This window comes from Sceloporus occidentalis, unplaced genomic scaffold (genome assembly GCF_023333645.1).
Source record: "Sceloporus occidentalis isolate IW3139 unplaced genomic scaffold, rSceOcc1.0.p SCAF_15, whole genome shotgun sequence".
Lineage (NCBI taxonomy): Eukaryota > Metazoa > Chordata > Lepidosauria > Squamata > Phrynosomatidae > Sceloporus > Sceloporus occidentalis.
Genome location: NW_028316995.1, coordinates 10,518,626 through 10,541,573, shown reverse-complemented (window position 1 = coordinate 10,541,573; position 22,948 = coordinate 10,518,626). Strand labels below are relative to the sequence as shown.

Sequence of the window (22,948 nt, the reverse complement as noted above, 5' to 3'; positions counted from 1 at the left end):
TGCGGTGCAATATGCAGATTACAACACAACCCATTGCATTTGATTGTAATCAGTAAAAAAAAAATAAAAAAATGGAAATGACCCAATTTCCATATTCTGCACGAAGTATAAATGAATCATATTCTGCTAATTGAAATACCATGGCAATTGAATACCCAGATTCTTTAGTACAGTAAGTTAGTCTAAGATGCTTACATCACATTTCTTTATAATATCACCCTAACAAAGAACATTATTGCTCAAGCTGTTCTTCACTGCTTTGAATGACACAGTGAAGGTAATAAGATATTAAAAGGGAGCAGATGATACAGAATATATCTCACTGGTGCTGGTTGTATCCCTAACTAGTTAAACACACAGTTTCAGTGCCTATAATTGTTACTTTGTCACAAACATGTGCAAATATTTATATAATGTCTCAGAATATAACTATAAATATTTAGACTTTGCACCATTTAGTTTTGATTGATTGCACTGCCAGATAGTACATACAAAGGTATTTTCCTCCTGGAATTATTAACTATTGGAACCTCAAATAGCAAAGTGTGCAGAATTCTGAATCATTTTGTATGAATCAAAAGACAATCATATGTTGTATTCAAAGAACATACTAACATAGCAATTCAGGCATGTATGCAAGTGTATTAGATTAGTTTAAAAAAAAAAAAAAAGGTTAAAATAAGACATTACCTTCCTGGACCCACTGTAGCCATATTCCTCTGCAAGTTGGTTAGCCATCTCTTCTCCCCCTTCATGTAACTCAACCAAAAAATGATCAGTGAGGACAGGTCTTTGAGAAAAGGCAAAAATACTGGTACATAGCAGGAGGAGCCCAGCGATCATCCTCTCTGTCCCTAAACCTTTCATCTTTTACTGACTGGTCTTTGAAGGTGTAGATGGGATAGAAATGAAGAAAAGAAAAAGGTGAGCAAATCAAATGAGAGATGCAAAGGGTTAAAAAGCAAATAAGATGACAGGTATGCAGAAAAGACTGAGCAGTGAGGTTAAAGGAACAGGCTAAGGTGCTTTATCCTACTGCATCTCTCCTTCCAGTGTTGCAACTCTGCTTTTGAGGTTGCACAGCAGTGTATGTGAGGCTACTTGTGATGCTAGATCTGCATCTCAGCTCCTCCTCATCGATAATTCATCTGTGGCTTAAAGCCAGGACCAAATTGGGTCACGTGTGTAGGGTTCCCAGCCAATGGGTGTGTGTGTGAGCTCGGCTGGGTGTCCACACCTCCTTGTCAGAACTGCTCATTAGTGCCCAGCCACTGGCTTCCTGATTCAGCACCCTGGAGAATTCCTCCATTTCTTCAGCAGCTCCAGAACTGTCAAACTGAGCTGCTCAGTCAGGGAAAACCCACAAGGGAAGGAAAAAAAAATGTTAGCAAACTGATGTCATTTTATGCACCTAAACATAATGCACAGATACAGAGATGTGTTTTCAACAATGAGATTATAGCTGAAAATAAAGACCTACTGCTAGAAAACTGTGCAATCACATCAAACTATTCTTTAACATATGTATGGATGATGTATGTGTGGATATGTTGCCATCTCAGTCTATTTGCATTATTTGCTGCTGTAGAAACAAGTCTACAGTATGCTCATATTTGTGGCTGAGGATGATGGGAGTTGCCTTTATTACATCTGGAAAGCCAGAGGTTGCCCCCCCCTCCCACCTTTAGTCTTTAAATTAAATGACTATTATAGACATATAAATGTTTGATCTCTAATGAGTTACAATAGAAGGGGTAAATGGAAACAAACATGGCATATGCCCCAGGCTTCAGATATGAAACAGTTCGGGGAGATAATCACCTCCAGGCTTGCTTTGAGTAATAACCTGAGCAGATCTAACTCCTCCATGTAAGATTTGATCTTATTTAATTGGTTTCTTATTTGGGGATTGTGTTCTAGTTTGAAAACCGTTTGACCTTCCAATCCATTCCCAGAAAGTAAATTATAAGAGCTGGTAGGTGAAAAACAATCAAGTGTATCACTCTCCAGAATCTCCAAGGGAGTAAGGCGGTGATCAATTAGTAAGAGAAATCAATTACATGTAAGCCACGACTGCACTAGGAGGCCTTTGTTCTTTTATACGGTATCATTATTAACCTCCTTGTACTTGAAAAACCCTCAGCTTTTTTCGCTGGTAATAATAGTACAGCCCCCTTGCTATTTACTTTGCTATCGGCTAATGATTTCATATGCAAAACACACATTAAGCCAGAAGCTGCCTTACCCTTCCCCCATTGTAAAATACCTTAATTCATTTAGATCATCGTATCTACGATAAGCCAATGTGTTAAAAAGGGAGTGGTAGGTAGGTGGATCAGCCTTCCAGCAGAAGTGGTAGAGGCTAATAGAGTGACAAAATGTAAACATACATGGGATAGGCATTAGGCTATCATCAAACTAGGACGAGACCATTGATTAGGGTCTGAGTCTTTATATCAGGAAAAATGAGCAGACTAGATGGTTCTTAACTGACGTCAAAGTCTTTGTTTCTATAAAAAACACAGGAATCAATGATGTTAAACACACGCGATAGACGTATGAACCAATATCACACACGAAACATGTATGCACTGCGGTCTTCCCTCCGGTGTCAGTTTGTGCCATTTCTCCAGATGTTACCGACCATCAAAATGTAATGAGATCAGTTCAAAGTCATACATGCCTCTGCCACATAAATATTAATACATTTTGTTTTTTGATCTTCATCAAGTACAGGCTGCTGCTGTAATTTCCTCATATGCAAATCTGCCGCTTCTGCATTGAATTGGAAATAACCCTGCCTAAGATACATTACATTCGAGAAAATTCTGTGCATGCAGTAGATGTGTCTGCCTTGAGACTAATTTTTAACCCCAATACAATTAACTTAAAAAACCTATATTTTTTCGAAATTCATAATTGGATTATCAACAATTCCCACAATTTCAAGTATTAACCTAAAAAACATTTTTTGTTCTGTAAGATAATTGAATATAAATATCTTCATGGTGCAATAAGCACCATTTGAAGATAGGTTGATTTGGGTCAAATTGCTAAACATGTCACCATTAAGATTGCATTGGTTTCCATGGTGATTGCTCCACATTTAGCGCAATGCTTCATGACTGTTTAAAGGGACAGTGTAATGCCCTAGCAATTAAGAGCTCCCATTGAAATCAATCAAAGTGCTTCTTGCGCATGCTCACAGGGACATCTCGTTTTACCCTCTGGAATTCTCAGGCCAGTCAGATCTAGTTTGGGGGTATTCTGGCCAGTCCCTCCATGCATTTTTTTTGTGGAAAAAGGTTACATTTGGCTACCATATGTAATAAAGTTCAAATGATGGCTGGAGTGTTCCTTTATCATATCCCTTTATTTAGTTTCATGATTGTCATGATTGTTACAACATTACAAAGAGACATAGATAAAATACTCACATAGGACACAATGCTTATTATTATTATTATTTTTTTTTTAAAAATAATTTTCATTATTTTAGAAACATGGAGATTTGCTGTAAGCACTTTCTGTGTATTGAGGCTGTCTGGGTGCATCTTGTTTTCCATGATCTGATCTGAGAATCATACTCAGCCTGTTATATTTACACCACGGCAAATCTCATATATGTAGCCTGGGAAGGGAAGCTTTGTATCCGACAGAGCATGGCAAAAGGCTAGAACTGAAAGCAAGAAGCTGACAGGGAAAAGTAGGCAGTATCCAAATATTTTACATAGTCTCTCCTTCTGAAAAATATAGGCTATTTGGTATAATCCCTATAAACCACAATTATTGTTGGAAGAATAGATTAGCGTCTAGAGATTACCTGTGCATTGGAGTTTGGAGCCCTATGAAGAAATATTTATGACGCTCCTCTAAAACACTAGTGAATGATAGGATGACCATTTCTATATTCACCTGATTTTGTTTGATAAAGTGACATCATATGTCATGCTGCTATAGGTGCCTCTTCTCAACTCACATTATGATGGTCCATTAATGTTATCGGCAGCATAAAATGTGCTTGAGCCAGAGGGACAGATGTCATGGGAAAGCAATTAACGGGTTATGTGTCATGGCTTCGACAGGGAATGTGCTGAGGATGAACAATCCCAAAATGTACTACTATTCCCCCAAAAACAAAGCTCTCTCGTAATTGTGTGGTCAAACTGCTGTGGATATATGTTGTAATTAGGCCTCTGGTACAGAATTAGGGAAGTGAACATTGTAAGTCATTATAACAACCAATAAGAAGACTATTCTCTACACACATTTATTAAACACAACCCAAAGCTGGCCTTGAGTTCTGGCATACTCGTAGTTTGAGGGGTATTTTTTTCTACTTTTCGTATTTTTTACATTTTTCTATAATTGTATTTGTAGTCAGCCGAAGTAAAAATGATCAGGGCTGATTACTGGTGAGATGTGGTGAGAAGCAGCTCTGCCACTTTAAGGCCAGCAGCCGCTATGTGAAGTACATGTAGCCACTGTCTCCCACACAAACCACTTGGAACTCTGGCCTATATATTGATTGTACTGGAATCAAAAGAGTAAATAGCATGAAGCAGAAGAAGAGGAGGGAGCTACATGCTCAGGAAATATGTAAAATTATATAAAATATGTCAGCTCACAACTCTGCCTTTGCACATATATTATGCTTACATTATATACAGGAAATTTTAATCCCTTCCCGGTAAACACTCCTATACTGTCAGAGTTCAGGTACGAAATTAAATCTGGAGAAAAAATTTAGCGAGGGCAATTTAATAAACTGGAAATAACAATATCAAAAGGTCATTATGAAAACACTTTGATTTAGTGAAAAAATACAGAGCTCAGAGCAAAAGCAAAGACTACTTGATGATCATACAGTAGAATATAATTAAAGGTATCAGATTAAACGTGTACCCTTCATTGAAGTTCACTTTCATGAAGCACTGATTAAGTCAGGGGACAATTGCTCAGATAAAATGTGAAGTGGGAGACAAGGAGCACAAGAGAGCACAATAGCAGAAAAATTATACAGTTTCTTAGCATATGATTAGATAAATAGAACAAAAGAAGTGATGCAAACACCCAGAATATAGTTGTAAAGGTGCAACAAAAATCAGTGTATGTGGATTACAATTATTCAAAGAAAGAATAAAGGGTGTTAAAGGGCGATATATATCACACAGTGGTATCCAGGACAATTAAACCAACATCCGAAGAGTACTCTAAAAAGTCCTACACAAAAAAGAATTCTCTTTTTTTTTAATAAATACAGTACTGTAATATCGGTTAGCATTAACAAGAACCTAGTTTTATCGTTTTTTCTCTCAGGGCCGGCCTTAGGGGTGTGCAACCTGTGCAGCCGCACAGGGCGCCATGGCAACAGGGGCGCCTGCCCGGGACTTAAATTAAAACATTGGTTTTTTTTGTTTTGTTTTTTTAAAAATTTATTTAAATCCTCCATGTTAAATAAGGTTTTTTTAAAACGTAATTTAACATGGAGGATGTTAAATAAAGTTAAAACAACAAAAAAAACGATGCTTTAATTTAAGTCCTGGACAGGGGCAACGGTAACGAAGTCCATTCCATAGGCTTTCATTAGTCAGAGTGTCTGGCTGGTCGAGGAACAACGAGCCAATCTGTTGTTTCAACACAGGCAGTATGAGGAAGAGTCAGGCTATTTGTCCAGTAAGATAATGACACACATAGATGGAAAAACTAGAACTGTTTGTTAAATAAGGAAACTGGACAACATTTTTAAAAACATTTTCTAATCTGATAGTAGTGATGCTAAAATACTGGGAGTTCTCCTATAAGAAAACATTCTAAAATACATTAATGGCTTTCTATTGGTACACATCTGCAGCACGTCAGTAAGAAAAAAACCCAACATTTTTGGTAACATTGTGAGATATGATCATTGTAAACGACACTTTTTAATATAACTGTCTAAAAACATATACTGTTGCAGATTGTTGTACAACTATGGACCCACAACATTGATCCAGCCCTTCTGGTGTCCTGTATGTCCCCAAGTATATGTGAAAAGCAGAGATTACCTGGATGAATATGTTGAACAATGCCTAGTGGTATGCTTCTTTTCCCTAGTCATTATTGTAACTTAAAATCAGGACAGAAAACCTGAACTCATACAATGGTATTTAACACTTTTTATGCATAAATCTGTCACTGAGCAAAAAGGCTTGCAGTCTCGCAATTTGTTTTATCCACTACATTCCATTTAGTGATCATATATTCATACTGTAGAGTTCACCTTCAACTTAAATTTCAATAGTTTTGGGTCACTATTCCACAAAGCCATCTATACATTTTTTTCCATAATGTTATAATGTTACCTGGTGCCCTCCCTTGCGGGGTGTGGGCAGGACTACTCGCTGGCGTCACATTTAGCGGGAAATGGGCAGGGAGTGGAGCGTTTTAGGACCCTGCTCCCGTGACCCAGAGGATTTGAGTGACAACCCGGAGAACCAAAGAACTGGAGAAGCGCTGCTTCTCCCGGAGTCTACGGGCAAAACCTGAAGAGTTTCCAGGTATGGTTAAAACAACCGGTAAAAACATAACACAGTTAAGAATTAAAACAGAATTTCACTTCAGATGAGATCTATAAGGCCCATCTATTATTTCCATTGTTTCTTGCTGTAAAAACATCAAACCTTATTTGGTCCCTGGTCTTGCATTCTGTTCAGAATACGCTTATGTCTATCCCATGCATATTACAATTTACTCTCTGTGTTAATGTCCACCACTTCTGCTGGAAGGGTGTTCTGCTAATTTACTGCCCTTTTGGTCATGTGAAACCTCCTTACATTATATCTAAGCCTCCGATCTCTTTTAGACCTATGACCTAGTGCCCTTACATTTCTTCTTCTTTTAAATATATGTTACTTTGTTAAGATCCTTTATGTATTTAAATGTTTCTATCACATTCCACCTCTCTTCTCCTCTTCTTCTTCCATACTATACTTACATCCAACACTCTATCACGTCTTTGATCCTTAACAGTTTTATAATTGTGGCTTTCATCTCTCTGAGCTATAGCTACATTAAGGCAGATGACTTGGTTGCAACCCCCATGACCTTTCTCCAAAATTGCACCTCTTAATATACAGTCCCCCAATAACACATGTATGTGGAAACGCAGCAAAATCATAATTAAGCGGGAAGATTTTGGGACATATCTCTTGTCCACATTACCGACTCAGAACCAACTTTAAGTGACCCTGCTTGACCCGCCTCCTCCTTAAATTTAAATTAAATTAGTCTGTCTCATTGCCCATCCCACTGTGTCCAGCCATGTTTATCCACAGATAAGCCAAATCAAAATTTTGACTGTATTTTTTTAACCTAAAATTCTTGTCTATAAGTATATAAGGTAATGCACTGCCATGCCTGTTGTCTGTGTAGTTTGTGACCCATTCTGCAAAATCCTCAATTTTATACAAATCCATGCTTTTTATACTTTTTAAGTAAAAAATTATCACATATAATAACTTACACTTAACATAAATAAGATATTCTTAAGAAATTACGATTTAGAAGAAAGAGAAGAGGTTGGTATTTAGTAGGAACTTGTACAACAAAAATTGGATCTGTCCATATATTGAGAAAGGCAAAGCATGTAATGTAATGGAAAACCAAATAAAGGAGGAAGAGAAAAACAATGTAAAAAGCAATCATATTGGTAGAGGGTCCAATTTAGGGCTTTCAAGGGGATAGTTGGCTAATGTCCATTGGCTGCTCTGTATTAAAGATTTTAGGCTATTACAAGGCTATTTTTTTGCCACCAACATAGCCACCAGGACATGCAGAGTAACAAACACTGTAGGCAGCACGACTGGATCATTTGTGTGCTCCATTTGCTGGGATATTTATTTTTACTCCTTTCGTGTAAAAAGTATTTGAATAAGGTGGTATAGTGCACATTAAGCTTATTGTCATTAAAGAGTAAAGGGTTGGGAAGAATACATGGCGAAAGTAGGAAGGGGGAGAAGAAACAATCTAGGGAAAGTGCAGTTAATTGTGGAAGAACAGAAATGAATAGTAACAAGACAAGAGAGGGAAATAGGTTAACCAACATATGTTATGTACATTTAAATATTTATTTACATTATATGGCATGATCTAGCTGGTCCATAAATAACGTTCAGCTTCACTGCCTTTACAGTACATCAATTATCAATATGACATTTAAGACAATAATTACACGTTTGACTTTTTACGGTAGTTTAAAAACAAATAAATACTATTTCTGTAGAGAACAGTTAATGTGTAATTTATTTTTCCAGTCGTATGCTTATTATGAAAATAACACCAACATCTCAGAAGCTTTGTAACATTTTCATCTTTAATAAAACTGGAAGATTAGCACTTTGGCAGATTGATTTTAACTGGGCTTCATCCATGACTGTCATTTTATGGAAAGCACAATAAGTGAGATTAGTAGGAAATTGCAAAGTGTACCCGCTCTAATCAATTATCAGCTGCATTCATTTTCTAGTCAGCGTTTCAATGCGGAAAAAAAAAATACAGATGCAAATAAAAAAAAAGGAAATTATAATGCCACTGGGTATAAATAGCAAGGCTATATGTGTCAAAAATGGATGGGTTATAGTGTTGATTCATCAATCTAAATAATGTGCATTTACTAAACACTTTAATTATGTGTTAGGCTTCTGTTTGTGCCAAATAGAATAAACATAGTGGTTACGAAAAGATTTATTTTTAGCTGAAAATTATACCCAGGACAAAATTAAAATAAATGACTTATATAAAGCAGTAATTGTATGATCTAACATATCTGGCTATTTCCACACATTTATCTATCTATCTATCTATTTATCTATCTATCTATCTATCTATCTATCTATCTATCTATCTATCATCTATCTATCTATCTATCTATCTATCTATCTATCTATCAATCTGTTATCTTGTTCTTGTGTCAAATAATAAAAGAAGGACCTAAGCAGGTATTACACACACTTGTGTTTATTTGCATTAACCTTTCACTTGAAATGAATATTGACAGCTTTCTTTTGGGAACTCTTCCAAAAAATTACGCAAACTACTTGAGAAGTGTGTTGGTCTCCATTTGGTGCAATTCATTAATAATTTTAGTGACCTGGATTTGATTAAGATCATGAACCAACAAAGAAACACGTCAAGTTTAGGCTAGCTTTGAAATTCCGCTTGTTTCCTTGGCAACTTTCCTTATATATTAAATATCTAAAATATATCAAATCATTTTCTGTTTCAAATAATCTTTAATGTAGTTCCCCGTTCACAGGTTAAGGGATCTTGTTTGGGAAGGGCTTTGTAAGGATGAATGATTTAATATGGGAGAAATGCTAGCCATTACACTGTATTAACGCGGACAATAACAGGCACTAAAACTCATGGTGATGTAATGAGTATAGCTGGATGAGCTGTAGTTGGCTTGAACTTGGCTTGACCCTCATGCCTGGCTCAGCTCTGTTAGACAAAAGTGTGAGAGTCCACGACAAGCCAGCACTTCCAAACTTCTCGCCTGGTCTGGTATTATGGTTTGTGTGTGCATATGTAAGAATAACCCCAAGGACTTCCCCTGTGTTGTGAGCCAGTCTGGCTCAGGTTGTACACAGCTCGATGAGTCAAACCTGGATTCAGGCTTGGCCTATATTGTGCAACCAAGTAAAAATTATTATTAACAGAGAAAAAGTACAAGGTACTGTTAAAAATGCTATTATTTAATCAGCAGGGTCGAATTCCAGTTACTTTTACATGGAACAGCCTCCCAGCAGAACAGGTAGAGGCTAATACAGGGAGAGAATGTGTGGGATAAGCATATGGCTATCCCTAATCTAAGACAGAACCAAAGGCAAGCTAGAGCGCCCATATGGTTCTCTCTCAAGGAGACTTTATTTCCCTGTGTATTTGAATAGCCACAATTTGCTAAACATCAGTATTGGTGACGGAAAAAGTCTTCATTAAAAATGTTATCTTCAACAAATGTTATCACTTCAATATGTATACCAATCACTATTGAGATCTTTATCTTACCATTGCCATCACGTTGTCCACCTGTCTGCAAAGCTCTGATTGCCAAGAGGGGGTTGTTGTTTAAGATGGATCTATCTTACCGTGATCACATTGTTAGATAACGGGCATGAAAAGTAGTTTCGAAGAAATTACCTGCTGGGCATTCTTTAGAGTAGGTACATTAGAGAATTTGGATTTATTGTATAACAAGATAAGAAGATAAACAATGTGGATCATGTCAAAATTAATAATAATAATAATAATAAGTAATAAGTATATTCAGCAAGAAAAAGCCTTAGAAGTAGCATTAGCCTTTAGATAATGAGTCGTAATATAGTAACATTATTAGCCAGAGGAAAAACCTTGCTGATTATCTGCCTGAAATCCAGGTACGTAGAAGGTTCAAACCACTTTTACACCTTTAGACTATATGTCTATAGACGTAATACATAAATAAGGATTATGGTTGGGCAAAGACATGTAGATTCTGCTCAATGGCACCATGCCACATTTAGCATTTACTAAATCGCGGGCTGCACATTTTGTTACATATCTCTTATATATGGTAATAATCATGAATATACTCCATAGACACCTGTTTTATTACCATGAGGATTTGAAGCCGGTGTAATAAAAACACACCATATTTGTTATCTAGCAATATAGAGTGATAAAGCACATACGCTCACCTGCTACATAAAGATTGGAGGCCCAGTCATTTTATCTTAGCTTAGTAACAAGGGATGCCTTGATGTAGCAAATGAGTTTTTGAGATTTGACCAAAATACTGTAATAAAGTCATGCATTTGTAGGTTTGGATTTGGCGGGTGGTCATTTGTTCTTCAAAGTTGGAGTGACATGAAGTGAAGTCATTTTTTCAACAGTGTCAAGTTCTCCTTGTGGTTCCATTATTAGCTTTGGCCAATATGACTTTATCATATCCTCATGTCTATGCTAGATCATTGAGTGTAAGTATCAGCACTTCTTGAAAAGTCATTGTGCTTACAGACTGAGCCATAACGAGGGCTCTTGGCATGTGGGGCAAGGTAGGATGCCCCGCTCTTTGCTCACATCACATCCAAGCGAGAAGAACTAGAAGGACATTGGCACTGAGCAGATAAAGTTATGCCCTTCATCTTATGGTACCAGCCACCTCTCTAGCCCTGTGGGCATTACTGTCCTGCTCAAAGGGCAAAAGCCTACTACGGCGAGGCATCAATATGCACTGTCCTACGTAACATTACAAATGCCTGATACAGTTGTCCGCCGAATTCTTACCTGAGCCTTGCTAATCACTAAACGATTACTTTTTACCTTAATGATATTATTAAAAGTATCTAGCATGACGCATTACTCTTAATGTTAATATCTGTGTTAATTTGTTTTAGCTGACTGCATTTAATTAACCTTTGCATATTTTTAAAGGATAACATTGTTGAGATGAAAAAACTAGTTCACAAAACCATTGAAACTGATTTATACTTATTGAGTTCAGTGTAATACAAGTCACTGGTAATATACATCTTCTAGCTGTCTGATTCTATCAAAATTTCAGGGAAGGTTATTCATTTCAATTAGATATAGGAATTCTAAGAGTTTCAAATAAAAGAGGCTGATTTTATGACTCATGTTCTCTATGGGAGCACGTTGTTTATAGAATTGCGTACATTGCTATTTCTATATATATATATTAAATATATATATAACTTCAAGGTTAGTTAAATGCAACCGAGTCGATCTGGTGATAGCACTTTCAGGCCTGTGACCGCTTACTGATATAAGTGCAGCCCATGGTAGGATATGACAGGCCACGCGTAACACTTTAAGGCTCACGAACATATCCAGCTGGTGGCCACACACTTGGGTCAATAGGTCCACGGCCAGGTTTATGAGCTTTGGACCCTATAGCAATTAAAGCCATTTTTGTTTATCATTAAGACAGCTAAACCATAATGAAGTAATAGTTTACTGCAATACAAAATACCACAATATCTACTGAGCAGTTACCAACATTTTCTGCTTTTGTTCATCACAAACAATGCATTCTACAATAATGAAAATAATGCCTAAAAGCTAACTTTTCTTGCTTTTGCGAAAACAAAAATAATCGATTTTATAAAGCAGAGTTCTTTTAGCACTCATAAACACCAATTACACACATGACAAAACTACACATACTTTCTCCAGCTTGCCTTCCCCATATGCTAAGACAAACCAAAAAACAACCTAATAATTTCAAGAAATAACCAACAAAAAAAATATATATATTTTTTAAATGCTGTTCCTAATACTGTTGTATGGCTAAACCTTTACCTGAAGCAATTCTCCACGCAAGTAAAAGTTTGCGGCATTCTTTGGGCAGGAAAGCATTTAAGACTTTTGTAACCACATGGAGCATTAGAAGCCATTCCAAAACTTTACTGCAACACAAGACAAACCTACAATACTATGTACATTTTCTGACATACATGATTTTTAAATAGCGAATACCCTAAAAATGATGCATTTTTTCTTTTTTTTTTAAAGTTACCCTCAGTAAAAAGATTTACTCTTTATGTGTTTCTTTCCTTTAACACCTCTTTTCTACTTTTATGGAATTCCTGCCATTAGCAAGCTCTCTTTTCTCTTCTCTCTACCTCTTTTTCCCCTTCTGTTCTCTTCTTTCTTCCCTCCTTGGTATTTTTGCCCAATCTCTTTTTTGAACATAACTTGCTGACATATTTTCCTCTACCTTTCACATTTTTCCTCCTAGTTCTATCCTCCATATTAATATCACTCGCAATCACTCTCACACACTACCTACCACATCCTGTAAGCATTGTAGCCTGTAGTAGCACTCTTGCCATGCTGTAAATGACAACATGTTTGCATCCTGTTAGTACTGTGGCCTTGATCTTTATTAAAAGTTAAAATTATATATAGGATTAACTCTTAATAAACAATAATAACATAATAATAATTTTAATTCATGAAAAAATCAGTTTGGCATTGTAGGCAAAATCAACATTTTATGGTTTATTTATGATAAAGTATAGTATCTAAATATTTAAGTAAAAAAAAAGCTAAACTTTCTATTCATGGAAAGACTAGTTTGAAATTATGAAGAATTAAACTGTGTGTTTGGCATGAGTGTCTAAAAAAAAGAAATGCATATAGCCAACGGAGCAATGAAGCGTATATAGTATACTAATAAAATTTAGCTCTAATTTTTCAGTACAGAACACTCTCAGTATTAAGCTGCAAATGTCACTATAATGCCATAGATTAGTGTTATGGAGAAGAGAACTATTGTAGCGTTTAAGTAAATGAAAAAAAATATCTTGTATTAGCCCAGGGGATAAAGGATTGAAACAGAAGAACAGGGGAATAAAGGAAGTCGACATATCCAGGAACTTAGTAGTGGAGATGACTCATTTAACATGCTATCCATTCTAGGTGTCTTGTTTCCTTTGACTTTAATGAAGATTAATACAGGCTGACAACCTGTTCATTTGTAATAGCAATATATGCTGCTGGGGCAACAATAGCTAATTGTTACTTTAATTTCCTGAGAGCTGAGCGTGAAACAGTGAGGCTAGCAGTTTAACCGCATAGGAACACTCCAGCTATCAAGATAAATAAGAACAGAGTGGGTGATTTCTTGTTTTAACTTCAAACAAGCACTTACTGATGGAAACAGAATAAAGAGTTATGGCTTTTGCACCGTCACAGCCCTTCAGATCCCACAGGCAATTGTGTAATATCAAAAACTAGTAAAACAGCATTGGGTTTCAAAATTAATGTTTCAGATTGGATGACGGCAAAGTGTTTTATACAATGATATTAATATGTATATATCACAAAAAGAAAAATATGCAGTACATGATGGCTTGATTTATTGATCCATCTAAACTGTAATTGGCGTTAACGTTGGTTGAAAATGCATGGTTTGCAATTCACCTATGTTAATAAACTCAATTTAGTGATTGTGGATTCTGACCTTAGTGACCTCTAAATAGATTGTGACCTCTAAATGAAACTACACTGAAATCAACAGCAAACAACTTCCGCTAAGCAGTTCAATGGTGTGAACCGAGGATTGGCATTTCGTAAATGGATACATTTTTATGTGCATGTTAAATCATAATTTTGCATGGACATTTCAGACCACCACATTTTTCATCTAACCTTCTCTAGACCTGACTAAAGTAAACGTACACACCATACAAGAGTGACCAAGAGTATTGCAGGTTACTCTTATCAGAATTACAATTTGATAATTAGACCAAATAATACTCAAACACTCATGGAAAAGACATCTTTTAAGTCTATATTGTTGAAAATGGATATTGATCCAAACAGGATTGTTCTTGTTGTATATAACAAGGAGGATTAATCTTTTAATAAATTGTATAAAGACACTCTCTTATGCAAACATCAATCTGAAAAAGAAAGTTTTTCTTCTATCAAACTACAAAGAGAAGCGCGCATGATGTGAAATGCGTCTCCAACCATCAATGGTTGGATCCAGCTTGTTAATGTGCCTATTGTAGGAGTAAACAATTTCAGCCCTCGAAGGCCGCAAACACACCTTAACCCTTGAAGAAAATCACTTAAAATTGTGCCATTTAGTAAGGTTGAATACTTATTTTACAGAAGGTAATGGATGGAACAAACTGACTTAAGATTCCCTAACAATTAATCAGCTTGTTAGCCTTAACAATTGTGTGTCAAGTTACTACGTTCCTAAATACAATATCTCTTGAAAATTGGCCTGTTAATTCATCATTAGTGCACGTTGCTACAGTAACAGAACATTTCACTGATACTCCATTATGTGTTTAAAATGTATGACACATATTCACGCTTAAACTGATGGTATATCTCTATGTAGTGTAGTAACTTATGCCAAGAGAATAGTGATGGAAGGATTGTTCACACGCTATTTAATTTGCGGCAGGCACTTTGCCATCTTTTTATGACATTTCCATCAAAAGTTGAGCTAAGACTAATGCAGGATGCGTAAAACACACAGTGCCCACTGAAATGAAAGGGCTCATTAAAAATATTGTCACAATGCTACCAAAAAGTGGTGAAATTATATTTACATAGTTCTATATTTTAGGGTTTGCGACAATATTAAGGAAATTGATTTTAAAGCACAATTATAGTAAATTTATATATATATATATAATCTTTTTATTACATTAATAGAGTGTTTATGTTTTTTACACCACTTAAAAAAAAAGTGCCTTCACAAACACAATGCTTTTCATCTCCTTGTGAGACCCTAAAGAACAAAACATTTGGCCTCTAAAAATTGGATGAGAAAAGGACTTTTTACCCATGTCTGAGTTCTTCTCTAGTGTATACGTCCCAAGCACCATGATGTATATGTCACATGACCACTCATGCCATCACAGTGTACATGACATCTCAAGAAACGATATGTGCAGCATAACACTGGGGAAGAAAGGTACAGCCTGTTTCAACCACCTTCAACTTTGTGTGTTTTTGTGACACTTATTGCGGAACCATAAACTCCCACAAATGCAGTTTTTAAATATTTTCATCCAGCCTCTCGAACATGCCATTTCTGCACCTGACTGGCCAAATTGTGAAATGTATGCTCATTCATACTTTGCTCAGGCATCTTATGTAATGCTTAAATGTTTTATACGTTATTCGAGGATAGCCCACACTACAAGGATAAGGATAGATGTTAAGATTCATTTCAAATGGGACTTTGCTAGAATCGTAATGACTGACTAAACCCAGATGAAGCACTTTGCATGAAAGGAAAGATAAAAGTGGTAGACGAGCACATGAAATAGGTAATAACCAGATCTGCAGTAAAAAGATATCAAACTCCAATCTCACATAGTTCTTGTATAGTATAGTATAGCATAGTATCATTTTTAATGGCCTCTTTTCCCTCATGTCCTCACCTGTAACAAAAGCTGCAAGATTTTAAAAAGATACAAGAAAAGTAGCAAGTCAGGAGGAGAACGTTTACTGCGCTCCAGTAAATCATCTTGTTATCGTAATATTTCCTGTGCAAAGAAAAGAATAATGGAAAATGTGAATAATGTGAAAAATTTACTATTTAAAAATGATAATACACCATGCAGTTTTTTGTTTAGTTGTGAAACATATATGATCTTCTGAGTTGCTTACATCTTTTAAATGAATGTGGCAGAACTTCTGACTGCCTGGACATGATGTCACTTCCTGGCACTTCACAAAAACCTGCAATGTGGTGAGGGTAGTGCTACAGGACTATCTGCCTAGGTATAGATCTCTATAGTGTAAATGGGCTGGTTACAAGAGGTTACTAGACCTTTGATCTCCCCGACTGGTCTATTGACCACTGTGAGTCTGAATTATGTGCTTGTAGGCAATAAAACTGTATCACTTACCTTTAGGAAAAGATGCAGCTCTGGACCACCCCTGCTGTGACCCATTTTACTACCATTTTTTTAAGCAAGCGGTCAGGGGAACTCTTGTGCAAGCCAACACGGTAGCTGGCTGTCAGTGGGTATCGAGCATGTACCTCGGCAAGCAGGAGATGTGTTTGGATCAATACGTCTCCTACAAACCTAGAAACTGGAGGGCCGGGGAAAGAGGCAAATCCATAGGGGTGATTATGCAGAATCCCTCATGTGTTTGCAAGGGGACACAAATGGTAATTTGAAGCGAAGACTTAGCTATCATATGAATTAAAGTTGTTTTTACCAGCCAGAAGTTAATTTTCCACTTTATTACCCGTGAAATGCTGATAACAAACGTAGTGATGCTATTTCATTAACTCTCCATCTCTGTTTAGCTTACTTAAAATACAAAAACAGTGCACAAAGGTTTTTGGTTTCCATGGGAAATCATTAATATCTGGAAAACATATCTTTCTCCTCACCCAGGCTTGTAGTATATGTGAAAAAAATCAAGGTTACAACCCTGTTCAAATGTTTTTTTTTCTTTCATTTTATAAAAGTTTTATAACATACATAAGTATATCTATTATAAATATATAGATTAAATAATACAATTCAAATAGAGATGGTACTTAAAAAGTTAATATAATAATTTAAACAATACAAATTATTATAATATATGTAGGAAATAGAATCAACTTATACACATTTATACTTGGTTTCATGGCTAAGCATATTTATCACAAAAGTTGTATTTTGTATTGTATTTTGGAATTGATTTAACACTTTCGTTTTCCTTCAATGCCAACAGCAAGGAAAGAGGAGGAAATAGAAGCTGGAATGGAGTAGAAGAGATCCTACTTGGACATGTTGGACTACCATAATTTTTCTCCTTCTGTCAATGTCTCCGAAGGGGGCCACATTTTACAATACAATAGAACTTTTCTATTAATAATAAATAAATATTTTTTTGCCAGAAGTGTAAGACTCCATTCAGTATTAAACAATCTATTAAGTAGAATTTTTAGTTTCATCTTAATCACAGTCCCACCACTCATACGAGATACAATTTAAAGATCAACATCAAGGGAGGAACAAAGGAGAGAGGGATCTGATTCCCAAAGAGGACTGTCCCTCCTAAACAAAAACCCTTAGGAGTTATGAGTTTTTTCAGCAAGAAAAGCTAGGCTGACCCTGTGTGATTTGAATTGTACTGATGTGAACAGTACCAATTTAAAGTATACTAGAGAAATACACATGTATCATGATACGGACTTGATCGGCTACCTACCCATCTCCACACAGTCTTACTCGGATTAAAAAGTAGATTGGCAAAGTTAAAGCAAAGTAACATACTTTTATTATAAAACAAGTTAAAATATCATATATATATACATATATATATATATATATATATATTAGACCTGTGCATTTGGATCGCTACAATTGGCAAATTTAGAGAATTTTGACGATTCGTATGACGGTACGAAAATGAGGCCACGAAGCGGACAAAAACAAAGCAAAAACCTTAAAATTTTTGTCTGAAATCAGTAGGCCCTTTCACTCTCACTCGCTCTCATTCTGGTTTACTCACTCTCTCTAACTGTTTCCTTACCTTCTCTGCCAACCACTTCCGCTTCCACATCTTCTTCATCTTTATCTTATCTCTTTTATCTCATTTCTTTTATCTTCTCTTTTTCATCTTTTGTCTTCGTCCACATATCTGCGAACATACCCTGGTGCAAACTTACGCCAAAATGAATGTGGTGTAAGTGGTATTATTGGAAAGTGGAAGCATTAAGGAACAGCATCAACTCAGCCACGAACCAAAAGCGGAAGTGGTCAGCAGAGAGCGTGAACCAGAATGAGAGTGTGAGAGAGTGAGTGAATGAGAGTGAATGTGGGCACAGGGCAACAAATTTCGTTCCCAATTTCAAAATGCCCCCCATTTGATCCATTTGCACACGTCAAATATATATATATATATATATATATATATATATATATACTTATACAGTCAGATTATTGTGAACAAGTAAATTGTGAACTCTAAACAGGAACTTCAGCCTTTCTCTATATTAATACAGTTTGTTTTAACTGGGTGGCTATGAGCACTCATGGATTTGCTATCTAATATTAATCTGACATTTTAGACTTTATCTAACCTCATCATGTGTAAACATACTGTATAGCTTAAAAAAGCAATTAGTTCTTGTTTTTTATTTGCATTTCACTCAAGTTATCATTAAGTACACCATATTTTGCTGTACCATACATGCTATAAATATGTAAGGCCGCATATTATCTTCTATATATTGTTTAAGCAGTTTACATGTTGTACGAAGTATACCTTTAACAGCATAAGACTATATATTAGATACATTAGACTATACCCTCCCCTTAAACCAGCATTTTAAAAATAATATTATAAAAGAAATGTATTACAGAAAATATTCAGGTAATGGATAAATTATCTCCGCACCATGATACTCAACATGTCACTTTATTAGCTGAACATCTGTGGCATAAATATAAAAAGATGCAAATAACTAACATTTTAATACTTAATAAACTTTATTAGCATGACTTTGTAACCGAGCCAACCCATTGCATTTTCAAACAATAACACCAATGTAGAGTAACGAGTCAACTGTAACACAACCACCGGCTGGCATTATAACCCATGCACGGCAGCCCGCATCCAACGACGAGAGTCATGAGGGCACCAGCCCCATGAGTACTCTGTACTTCAGTCTGAGGCTTGTGCACCACAAGTCAGACCACCTATATGGGTGGTTAACCCTTGCACCAAGGCAGCATAAACAACCTCCGCACATAGAAACATAATCTAAAACTGGGTGGGAAGATGGGACCTGTGCAGCCTACGAAGCTTCCAAAAACTACTTTCATGTCCATATCATTAAGAAGTTAATGATGTTGTCCCTGCTCCTATTTAATTTTATTTTCCTCTTTATATCTGTCTCTTTCCTTCTTTTCTTTACTCGCAGGGGGGCTCTTCTATGTCTACCTGGTAAGTTTATTTTGGCACACCTCAGACCGAATTTCCGTTTACCTCTGTGTCCTCCACTGCTCTATTCCTACTCATTTGCTCCACCACAATAATAATAAAAATCAATCCACAGAAGAGGCTGCACACATAGGGGAAACATATGAAACTATACCACAATTTAGCAACAATAGAATGTAATGCATTAAAAATGGACATCTTACATGCAAACAGTATCATAAATTGCCAATATTGTTACAAGCTGTGCAAATCTTTAAGTAACAGTGTAGTGTACAGAATTCTGCAATAAAGAATAAGAGTAAGGAGGGAATTCTGCAATAAAGAACAAGGGTAGGGAGGGAAAACAGGGTGAGCTTGTGTGTGTGTGTGTGTGAGTGTATGGCATTAGCATGAGTGTGTGTTACGGTATGGTATTGCATTGTAAATGTGTATGGTGTTACAGTATTTCAGTACATGGTGTTAGTATGTGTGTGGGGGTGAATGAATGTATGCTGCTACCGTGTGTGTGTGCATATTAATGAATGGTATGTGTTTTTGTATGGTGTTAGCAACTGTGTTTGTGTATATTCATGCATAAATGTTTGTCCCAGGATATAGAGTAAGAGTGTCCGGGTGTGAGCCAAGTGTAAGTAGTGCAAGGTAGAGGAGGGAAGAAAATAATATGTTATAGAAAGTTTGTATGTTAGCATCTGCGGGGGTTTTAGGTACAGTTTGGATGGTGCAGAAGAAAATATTGTACGCTGGCATTGGTATCCCTGGGCTCTGCCCTGGTAGATTTTATAAAATATATTCTGCTTTTTTTTAATTAATAAATCACAAAAATGTATAAAAAATGATGTTGATTCCAAATTACCAGAAATTAGTCTTAAAATATAAAAACATATGAGTTATTAAAATTTGTAAATGTGGGTGGGATAGAATTGACAACTGAGAATTCATCTTGGTTTCATGTAAAAGCTGTTGCCAGGTTAATTCTTTTTTTTTCCCTAAAGGAAAGAATGTCTTAAAAGGTATTTCAGTGTATTTTCATTAATTAACAGTCCAAAAATCCCATACACATTTTATAATTTTTTCATTAATTATATTTAGACCAAGGCAGCTAATTAGTGCAGATATATTTGCTTAAATGTAATCAGCTACATACAATATATATCAAATGGTATTTTACATTTAGTAACATACCAAATACATATTGTATTTAACAGTCTTATTGTGCTTTTCTTTAATGGTAGAAATAATCAGACTTTAGGTATCGCCGTTTCGGCTATGCTTTTCTCAGAATTACTAAAATGAATATGTAGGTCAAATTGTTTGTTCCTTGTTGTACGCAAGTATTATTTATTTTGAATAATAACATAATAAACCCAGTTTTTGTTGGTTACAATTCCCCAAAAGTGTAAGGTCATGTAATTCCACTCATAAATTAAATTTATGATGTGAAACAAATCAACATTTGCGTATTCGTATCTTCATAATTGTCTCACACCCATGTGCGCAATACAGCTTCTATTGCATTTTTTTTTCTCACAATCAAAAGCCAGAAATGTTCCTCGGTGTTTAAAAACATGTGTCTTTCAGCATGCATTTCATCGTATTCATTTTAATTTGGTGGTGCACATAATGTCTGCTCATTCTCCCCTTGAATAACATGTTATTCTCAGAGACATATCAGCATCACGGACATGCATGCATGCAATGTGGCATGAAAAGATGAGGTGGCTTTGCTCATGCATTAGGATTATTATAGGCATATAGCTACATTGTCAGTGGGGAATATATTAGTACATATTGTTAGTGGGAAAGATTCAAAATTATAGGACAATTACCGTATCATAAAGATCAATGCAACATCTAAACAAAAGACACAGTTATCTTCTCTAAATCAAATCCAGTAAGTAAATCCATCAAACAATAGCAGGAAACACAATTGCAAATCACAATATAATGGAGTACTGAAAATGTAAATACAAAGAATAAAATGCAAGAGAGAGAAATTCTGGGGGGCCTGAGGCCCATGGACAGAGGAGTTCGCACAATCTACAAGCTTTGCTAGTAACACAAGTGGTGAGGGCCTCAAAATTAGACGTAATTTTTTGTTGTCACCTTACCTCTTGTTGTGAACATGTTTTTTGTTACGTCTGTGGGGGAAGCTTACCAGGTATCTAGAGGGTTAATGCTCCTGGGAGAGCATTTGTTGGTACTCATGGCCTCAAGTCTCGGATTTGGGTGTCAAGTCTCGGATTAGTCATTTCTCTTTCCATAATACTGAAGATATGAGTGTTGCTGAGAAGAAATAACAAAACAAATTAAATAGATTAACATTATTTTATGATTAACGTTTCATACATGTTTATTCCAAAACTGTGACAAGAAATTCTGCAAAATTGTATGATCTGTCGATGAGTTCAGTAGTTTGAAAACTCAATGAAACATCTTAAAAATGTACAATTTATATTTATAAACATACTTTAGTAGATAGCTATCTCTGTAACTAAAGACTCTATTTTGGGCTAATAATTTTGAGCTATATCCATTACTCGCCAGTTTTCCTCTAGTGAGTGGTGGATGGGACTCATTTCCTTTTCGGGTGTATGAGAAATCAAGAAATCAAGAAATAAGCATTTTATTTCTATCCATTCACTTGAATAATAATTTCCTTTGTTGACATTGAAATATCATGTTTTCTATTCTTCAAGAATGAAGAAAGATTTCTGCCGAATGGTTTTTACGCTAAATTTGTATCAATTTGAATGGCATTCATTTTAACGATCTATTTATTGATGATAATTCCAATGTATTTAATCTTTGTCGCATTTCTCTTTCTTAGACAGAAAGATCATCTGTGATGAGACAGGCTATGATATAATAACCAAGTCACTCGGGTCAGAGCCCTTAAGTTTATTGGTCTTGTATACAAGCCAAGGTCAGGCATTCATTTTCTGTTAGTAAGAGCAGAGGTCTAGGGACGATGTATATGTTAAATACGGCAGTAAATATCAAAAGCAAAAGACAAAAATAATTGCAACGTGAGTGAAGACAAATATACATGATGGTTTTAAATTTTTTCACTAGATAGATAGATTGATAGATGGATGGATGGATGGATAGACGGTCTATAGTATATCTATATTTGCCGATTAAACCACTTTTCTTACAGTTTGATCTTCTTGTTTTAGGCTAATACATTTTATTCCCTTTTCTCATCAATCTTGGTTGGGGTAAAGAGCGACTGGAATAGATTCAAATGGAAATATCTAGATGAAATATGTGTGAGTTAGGGTCAAATGTGATGGTTTATGCCTATAATGTATCATCCTATATTATCTGTGATTATTTACTGAATAACAATCACGAATTTGATGAGAAAAAAAAACTTTTAAGAGACCCAGAGTAAGCAAGCTATAGGGATTTAGTGCCTTTTCTTAGGTAAACAAAGTAATTGTGTTCTAAATATATAATTACTAGAACAAAAAAATCCCAGAGT

At 35.7% G+C, this 22,948-nt stretch overlaps 1 protein-coding gene across 1 annotated transcript in view; it reads right to left on the bottom strand.

The window, feature by feature from the left end:
- Nucleotides 1–843, bottom strand: part of LOC149303228 (neuroendocrine convertase 2) — a 63,013-nt gene extending 62,170 nt beyond the window's left edge. The window contains exon 1 of the mRNA XM_089481388.1: nt 691–843. Coding sequence (XP_089337514.1) covers nt 691–843 — 153 coding nt within the window. The remainder of the gene's footprint in view (nt 1–690) is intronic.
- Between the last annotated feature and the right edge of the window lie 22,105 nt (nt 844–22,948).